We start from the raw sequence: 9,105 nt of genomic DNA, 5'->3' as shown, positions 1-9,105 counted from the left end.
ACAAAGGCCATGGAAAGAGAAAACCCTGACGGATGCTTATTCCTCTGGCTGCTCTCCTCTCCCCGTTGGCCTCACGGAGCTTGGATTCTGCCATACGCTTCTCGGAACAATTCCTTCACCTCTTTCTCACCAGTGTCACTGCTGTGCAGACTTAAAACCATCTTTATGAGGTGAGCAGACAGAAATACAATTATTTATTGTGAGGTACAGCCATATGGCTCATGTTTAAAGAAACTCAGCTTCTTCCCTTATAAAAAAGGAGCTCTTAGAAGCTGGGAGGCTTTTTCCCTGGGAGAATAAGGCAGGGATCTGGCTTATACTGACCTGGACCCTGGGAAAAGGGAAGAAGCCTGCCCCTCCTCTCCCAGGGCCCTTTGCCTCGCTTCACCACTAACCTTCCCCACCCCCACCCCATTCCTCCCACCTATTCTCCACCTTCCTCCACTTTCTCCCTCTGTTCTCCTCCTCCTCCTCCTCCTCCTCCTCCTCCTCGCAGCCAGCCTGTGGGAGAAGCTATTGGATATCCTTCACCTAGACTCTGACGACCCTGAGCAAAGGCAAGCCCTGCACCCAAGCAGCTTAGGACAAAAGGAACTAACACAGCTGAGTGCATACTTTCACCTTCCCCAGCAACCAATTCCCACGCTATGGTTAATGGGAAGAATCAAGACCCAATGCAAATAACACAGAACCTTTAAGATCATAGTTCAGGGGACTTAAGAGAGAAAAAGAGCACATCTCTTATTTAGAAATTAAATCCACTCAGTGGCTATTAAACCATCCAAGCACCCACATAACCACCTGGCACCAGGCCCTTTCTTTTATCAGAGGGATAAAATAGATGGGATCCTATAGATGCTATAAAACAATCAGCAGCCTTCTCTGGAAGGTTTTGCTTTACGCTTATTGTTACCCTGCTTATTTGCCATGCCTGGACCTCAGCCTACAGCCTATTAGAGAATCACAGAGCCAGGCAAGAAGGGAAACGAGTCTTTGTGGGTCCATTCCTTCACGTGCCAGGAGCTTCCTCCCTTGCTTCTTGGTGAGACGGCCATGAGGTCCCCACAAAAAGTCAGGACTGCTATGGCAGAACTGCAGACGGTAAAAGCATAAGTTTATTTATTGGTTTTTGAAAGGGTTTAAACCACCTAAGTCACTGCTTAATTGCAGATTTCTCATTAAAGGTCTTTTCTCCTGAACACAGCAGAATCAGTGTTGCTCCTTATGAATGCAAAGTGGTAAGGATGAGGGGAAGTTGTGACTCACCGACTTTTCCTTGCTGAACACAAATGCCATCTCCACTACACCTGCCTTTTATCAAATAGGGTCATGGTAAGGGCATCAGCTAGATCCTCGCCACCGAGTGAATTGTGGCACAGCACTTGAGCTCTGGCTAGTTTCCTCCCGAAACTAGTTTCTGGCTAGTTTTTCAGAAAGCCAAATGGCAGGACCTGAAGGGCAAGAATCACCTAATTCAACATATCCTCCCACCTCTTACTGTTTTTCATATCACCAGTAATAAAATGATTGCTGAGTGAATGAATGTGTTCAGGCCTTAAATGCACACCTATCTGGGTAGGCTCGGTTGGGTCTTTCTTATAAAAGTCTGTGGTGCTTTAAGAAGAAAAAAAACTTCTGCTCCTTAAAGAGACAAGATAAGATCAGCTATCAACACCCTGGAAGGCATTTTAACACTGGATCTATAATATGAAGGGGTGAAATTAGCTAATGTCTTAGATGTGCTTTGGCTCTTTAACTCTGAAAAACAAACAAAACATTTCATCACCTGCTACAGGTCAGTAGGAAACTTTCAGCAAGAGCAAACAGAGTTAGCTAAGCCACTGACTTATTTTAGCCCCTGACTTCAAAAACCACTCCAAAGAAACCTAAATAAACCATATATATATATATATATATATATATATATATTTGCATTCCAGTTTCATAAAAAAGGGAAATATGTTTAAGGATAAGTATGCCTTCAGACTTTTATTGTATTCCATCTGCATACATATGCTAGACTTAAACAGAAAAATCAAGTTGAAAACAATAGCCCTAGAGCACTGAGCATACCTGTTACTAAAAGAATATTCAAGATTACATGAAGTTTGTTCTACCCTATGTTTAAATTAAGAAGGTCCATGATCACGTTAACTTGAAATAAGAATAGAGTTTCTTAAGTTTCCAAACATGTTCGTTAACCTTAGTAAATCGGGGTTGGCCTAAATAAAATTCTAGAGCACACCCTCTGGTGGCAAAAATATGCAATTGCTGAATAGCAGTTTTGTCCCAAGATAGCACACACTGGGAATTGAGTAGCTAACATTTACGGAAGATTTACTACATTTCAAGGACTGGCCCAGGTGCTTTCTATGGTAATAAGATAAACGGTTTCATAAAGACAGTTTTCAGTGTCATGGTCAGAACTGGAAGTCTTTTATGTCCAGAGTTCAAGCTATACCTTAAGATTTATTTTACTGTTTCCCCCACTCTCCTGTGTATTCTTGACACTAGGGATGGCATCCAGCCTTAGCACCTTCTACTACACCATTATTGCACCTGCTTGGACATCTGAGCTGTGGACGACAAGCTCTGTAAGTCATATTTCTCTTTTACTTTCAGCTCAGAACCCTGAATTTCAAGTTGGCAAAAATGGAAGCAACACAGTTCAGCACCTTACGAAAAGCATGCATTCTGGGATCTTTTAATTCAAAAAAATTATTTAACATCCATGATATGAGAGGCATTTAATAAACAGCAAAACATGTATTTATATGATTACAGTCTGTATTTTTCAGTGATTGACATCGTCTTCAGATATTTTGAGTGTCCTATGTGTCTTATACAGTTAATTCCTGGACTTAGCACTGCAGCTGATAAAACTGGTGCTCATTTCTCAAAGGGCTTTGTTAAATATTACCAACCCAACCTGGGCCTACAGAGACAAATACTGTTGTTCATTCTGATTATGAGTGTTCAACCCCTTCTTTAGAGAGTCCAAAGTCTCAGCACTCATACGACCCCGCCTCTTCAAAGTTGCAAATGCTCGTGTGTATCAGCTGATCAGTCCCAGTTCTTAGCAGGTTCTACAGGCCCAGATCCTTCGACTTTTTTAAGAAAACTAGAAAGTGTAGAAATTACCTAATTTTTAAATTTTGGAAACTCTGAACATAAAACAAAACAAAAAAAAAACTATGTGTGAAACACTGTTGAGTCAAAGAAAACAGGTTTCTGCCCAGAGGCATCCCTCTGGTTGCAGTTTTCAGCCTCTGCCCCCAGGACTTTTGAGGACTGAAGTTCAAGGCGCTCCTAGGAGAACTCCTTCTTGATCAGATCCTGAGGACTGTGAAGCAGAAACTCTAGAAGGGAAGGGTTGCTTCTGAGATGCTTCAGTCATGGTATCTGTCTCCTTGGGGCACCAGCACATGCTCTTACTTGGCAATTTCCATTATCTGACACTTTCATTGTTTCAATGTATCGCTGGTTTCCAAGAAAAGAGGGTGTTGTAGGGTGTTTACACAACCCATTTTCACTCTCTCTCTGTAGGCAACCAGAGTCATGACTTCTTGGTTGTTAAAACCTGACCTTCAGCAAAAACCCACCCCAGTTTTCTACATTAGACTATATCTCTAACAGGGACTGTGAAATCTTCAGGAAGACAGAGGCACTAAGACCGCACAGATTTGAAACAGGGTCAATGCATCACTGCATTTTCAGCCATATGAAGAGAAGACGCCTCCTTGAAGAGTCAACTTATTCTTGTCACATCTTTCATAATTAACTGAGGAAAAGGAAGATATGACAGGGCTTTCATTTCGGAGGAGATTTGCTCTGGGTCTGTGCAGCTTTACAATTTAAATCTCTGCTGGTCTGCATAGGTGTTAAATGTGTACCTTAAATAAATTCCGTAAGCACTGCCCTCAACTCAAAACACTCTCAGATACAGAGCTGTCTTATACTGACACAGCATAGATATAAAGTCACATGGACTTGGGCCATTCAGAGAAAAAAATACAAAGGGAAGTTTACACTTTCTAGGAGGAAGAGCTAAGAAACAGATACCTCTGCATAAAAGCAGACCTTGTGGAAGTTTTAATAGGAAATCAGGATAGGGACCCGCAGAGAGGGTTCGAAGAAACACTAAGGGGTCCCGTGCAGAATCCTCGGGCCACCTGCCAGAACACCAGAGGCTGATTATTACACATACACAGTGGGACTTGAAAAGTTACAGGTTCCGCAGCTTGATGGTTCTTCAACAAGATTGTGGGGACTTTGTTCCTTTTTTATTTGGTTTCTTTAAAAGATAAATGGAATAAGGGCTTTTCGAGACTTGGGGTAGTCCTCAAACATCTTGACGTAGAACCTAAAAGACAAGAAAGGACTCATTATGAATATAACCAAGCAGTGGTCAACCATGGGGTTTTGAACTGTTTGAGGTCCCTCTGACAAATCAGCCTGCAGTCATCCAGGGCCTGCCTCTTCCAGGCAGCTCTGTCTCTCTTCTCCTCCCTCCTGTACCCTATCTCTTGTAAATATTGAAGCTTCTCAAGTTGAGAAATAAAAAGCAATAGCCAGAAGATCACAATGTGATGAACATACCTGATGCCACCAATTTACACACTTCAAATGATTAAAATGAAAAAATTTGTTATGTATATTTTACCCATAAAAAATAGAGCCAGAAAGAATTGCTCAGTGGATTCAGTTGAGAAATACAGAGAACCACAGACCCCAAAAAGCATGGGCAAGGTTAGCGCTAGAGAACCGGTCATGTTCCCAGGGAAAATATCCCTTTATGAGGCCTGGGAATGCCAAGAAAATGTTACCTTGTATGACGGGTTGAATGGCATCCCCTCCAAAAATATATTCTGAAGTTCTAACCCCAAGGACCTGAGAAAGTGACCTTATTTTGGAAATAGGTGATTGCAGATATAATTTATTAAGTTGAGATGAGTCATACTGGCTCAAGGTGGGCCTTTAATCCAATACAGCTGGCGTCCTCACAATTCAGGGGAAGGAGAGACACAGAGACAGAGACACACAGGGGCGAAGCCCACGTGAAGACAGAGGCGGGCATCAGAGTGATGCAGCTGTAAGCCAGGAACACCACGGATTGCTGGCCACCGCCAGAAGCTGGAGAGGTGAGGAAGGATTCTTCCCTCCAGCCTTCAGAGAGAGCGTGGCTCTGCCCACACCTTGACTTCAGACTTCTGCCTCCAGAACCGTGAGGGGGAAAGAATGGCTATTCTTTAAGCCACCCAGGTGGCGGTCATCAGTTTGGGGAGCCCCAGGAGGCTAAATACCTCCTTCAAAAAGGCTTTCTCTTTATGTGACCAGGCTGTTCTCTTAACTAGTTGAAGCTGGTAGCTCTCAAGCTATAATCAAATTGATACACTCTGTTCAAGTGCCAGAGTTTGAACTGGGGAACAAATAGGAATAATGTGTCACTGGAGGTGGCTGCTTCTCCACGCTGTGCTTTGAAGCCTGTTGAGCCGCCTCTCCCAAACCCCAGTGAGCCCGATAAAAAGGAAGCCCTCTAGCCTTCCCGTCTTAAGCAGGCTGACAGGAAAGGACAGGGCCCCCGTTTGGATTTTGCTGTTGTGCCAGCTGGAACCCTCTGATGGAACTGCTATTCCTCCTCTGATCCAGTCCAGCAGCATCCCCGCCTCTCAGGGGCCCCTCCAACAGAGAGCTGACGCCCTGTCCCCTCCCCCGCCCCTCTGACCTTGGTGGACAACAGGCCTGCCTGAATGGGGGAGAACTGATGCACTGACCCCTCACAGCTGGGGCCTCTCCGCACCTCCCCCCAAGCCCAGGCGGGGGCAGGGGGAGTTCATGAGGACCCTGGCTGCTTCATTCATTTCTAACAGGTCTCTGCAGATGTTCCACTCCCAGTAAGAATACCCATTCCTACTTTAACCTTCAAAACTATGAAATGAATCGTTAACTGGACTAAAATACCCACATAAGAGTCTCAGGGGTTCCTTCAGGGCCCTGGTTCCAAGTCTATCCTCCCTTTGGACATTCCTCCTCTTTCTGTCACCGGTAACCACAGGCGCTCTCTTTCCTCCAGCCCCATTTCAGGGAAAGGATCTGAAACGCGCCTTAAAAGCTGATGGCAACTTAGCATGTAACCCTTTCCCTTCCAGCGATACCTTTACTTAATTCTTTTGTCCCCACCCCATCCCACCTTGCGGGATTGGAAGGAAGGTGGGAGTTAGTAAAGCTTTTGGCTCCCCTGACAGTGGAAAGACTCTACACCCCTGCAATTCCCAGAACCCCCCAGCAGATGGCACACTCCCAAGATTGTGCCACACATGTACACAATTGTTGACCCTAACTTTCCAGGAAGCCAGCAATGACCTTGGTTATGATTTGTGGAAGGCGGGGAAGGGGAAGGAGGAGAGTACCAAAGAAAGCTCTGGGGTTACACGGATTCCAGAAGATAATCTTGGAGTTTCCTGGAATCTCCAGTTACCTGAACCGTTAGCACCAAACCTAGAACTAAAGATGGCAGTCGCACTATGTACAGAACGGTGTTTTTCCCTGGTGGTTTTCTATTCTGGCTGTGCCTCAGAATTACCTGCGAAGCTCCGGGAAGTGCTACCCATGGTCCTACCCATGGAACACACTTGGAGAGATGTCGGGTACGTGCATTGAATTGGAGCATGGAAATGGAATCTACATCCTGTAGCTCCGGACTTTTACCTACAGCCCACTGACTGACAGCAGCCATCGCCAGCTCAGCCTGATATGAGGGCACACAGCCTGGGTCAACTAACTCCTGTGGACACAAACTGCTTCTCTCTGGGAAGCCTTCTTCAACAAGGCGGCAGGTGGCTTCCCAAATCACCTCGGGTGCCCCTGTCTACTTGGGTTTGGTTGTGCTCATAGAAAAAAAAAAAAAAAAAAAAAAACTGTTACTGCTACTGTGCTACTGTCATCCAGCTAAATCATTCTAACTTTAGGGAAAGCCCAAGAAGTCAAAAATTTACCCATCTGGATTCCTGTATCAGCTTTACGTTGTAAAAAACAAATCTCTTAGGTTTCTAAATCTAACTCTATGTGTTAATAAAAGCTTCTTTGTAGAAGAAAGCCACAGGGATGCTGACACCTTGATTGAAAAGTTTACCTATGATGGTGAAAAGCTCGCAGCCCAAGGAAACAAAGCGAGAAAAATGCAAATGCAAGTGCTGGAAGGGACCAAGTGGCCAAGGCATAGCCGATCCATTCAATGATCTCACCAAGGAAATTGGCTCCAGAAACGTACGTGAACAAGCCACCTGTGTGCAGAAGAACCAGCAAGTCAATCATCTGCGTTGGACCATCACCATGTTAAAAACCCCTCTGCTTTGTTACAAAGTACACAAGGCACCTAAGAAGAATGTGGGGCTGGAGACTGCCTTCAGACTTATGGAAGTTTGGTGGAATCCTCTTGCTGAGAAGGGAAACAAAGTATCAGCAGCCTGAAGCCTTTGCAACATCCTGGAGTTGTGAGGAGTGGCTCCAACTGCTGGATGGGCTCATCCAGATCTCCAGCCACTGCTGGACCACTGGCTCTGGACAGGACAAGGATGAGGTGCAGGTGGCCTGGGGTTTGTTTCACTCCATGAAGTAACATTTTCAAGCATCTGTCACCTTCTCACTCCTTCCCCGGACACCCACACTGCCCGTCAGCTCGAATCACATTCACTGTCACACAAAGTGAAACAACACACCATGTGAAAATAATAAAAACCTGAATTGATGTGAAAAGTAGTCAGACTCTGCTTTGGCATTTGCTCTCCCACTTCTGCAAAGCAGTACACTCTGTTCACATTCAAAGTACAGAGTGGGAGCTGCAGGGTTTTTGCCCGGAGACCAGGGAAGTCTGTTTCTATGGGTTTTAAAGGTTACCTTTTCTATCCAACCACTATTTCTAATCGCAAAACTATAACTAGAAATCAATGCATTTCTAATGATAAGAAATGTATCTACACTCAAAATTTCTGCCCCACACTAAACTGGGAAAGTTTTACCCAAAACAATTGTTTTCTTTCCATACTTATATAAAGACTATTTCATTTTTAAGTCATTATCTAACACAACTTAGTAGTTGGAAACTAATCTTGGCAATCTAGCTTTTAAGAGCTTTCTCTGTTCTTCTTTGTCTAGTCACTGTGCAAAGACTTAAAAATCAAAGCCCCTGAAAGTTATCATCCTTAAGGATGACACTGCATCCAAGGATCCTGACCTAGAATGGCCCCGGGCCCCAGGAGGAACCACTGGCCTACTGCAAAGTCTCTAAACAGTCCATGAATATAAAAATGGTATATTTCAACCTACAGTATTATTTTTGCTTGATGTAGATACTGTGAGGATGTTAGCAACATTCAGTTATTTAAGTGTGCTACAGAATTCTAAATAGCTTTGTCATTACTTTTTTTAATCAGTAGATGTTAATCTGTGCTAACATCATGCCATAATTCAGTACTTTTTAAAATGTAAATAAAGGGTTATATTTACATCAAAAAAGATGGGAGCCATGGACCTACACAAATACCCACCTAAAAATGTTGAAGGATGACTTGGACTAATTCACTCCCACATACTTTTTTATCTGTCAGCCTCACACCCTGGGTGTTACTTAGGAACAGCAAGGACTTCAAATATTCTGGGCCTTTATCTCCAAAAAAGACGCTTGTAAGACTTCCTATCCTCATTTTTGATTAACTAAATGTGATTCTCTACACCTTTAAGGACATACAAGTGGCAGAAAATAAATAAATACTATCCCCAGCTATTCACTAGGTAAATCTAGTGAGACTGACTAAAGAGGACAGATTTGCTGGACATGCATGACTCAGCTTTATTTGCTAACCTAGGAAGGAAAGACACCATGTACACATGATGGTTGAAACTTTGTGTCAACTGGACTGGGCCATGGAGGGCCCAGATATCTGGCCCATCATTATTTCTGGGTGTGCCCATGAGGGTGTTTCTGGATGAGATTAACACTTGAGTTGACAGAGTAAAGCAGATTGTTCTCCCAGAGCTGATGGGCACCCAATCCACTGGAGGCCTGAATATACAGCAAAAGACAGAGTGGAGTTCCCACTGTGGCTC

General features: G+C 44.0%; 1 protein-coding gene across 3 annotated transcripts in view; it reads right to left on the bottom strand.

The window, feature by feature from the left end:
- SRD5A2 (steroid 5 alpha-reductase 2) overlaps positions 2,689-9,105 on the bottom strand; it is a 78,152-nt gene continuing 71,735 nt past the window's right edge. The window contains 2 exon segments of one of the 3 annotated variants that reach the window (NM_213988.1): positions 2,689-4,363; positions 7,133-7,283. In NM_213988.1, coding sequence (NP_999153.1) covers positions 4,297-4,363; positions 7,133-7,283 — 218 coding nt within the window. In that variant the 3' untranslated portion in view covers positions 2,689-4,296. 3 annotated transcript variants of the gene reach the window in all.

Source organism: Sus scrofa, chromosome 3 (assembly GCF_000003025.6).
Source record: "Sus scrofa isolate TJ Tabasco breed Duroc chromosome 3, Sscrofa11.1, whole genome shotgun sequence".
In the NCBI taxonomy this organism is placed as follows: Eukaryota; Metazoa; Chordata; class Mammalia; order Artiodactyla; family Suidae; genus Sus; species Sus scrofa.
Note: the sequence above shows the minus strand (reverse complement) of the source record. Positions and strands in the feature narration are given on the sequence as shown.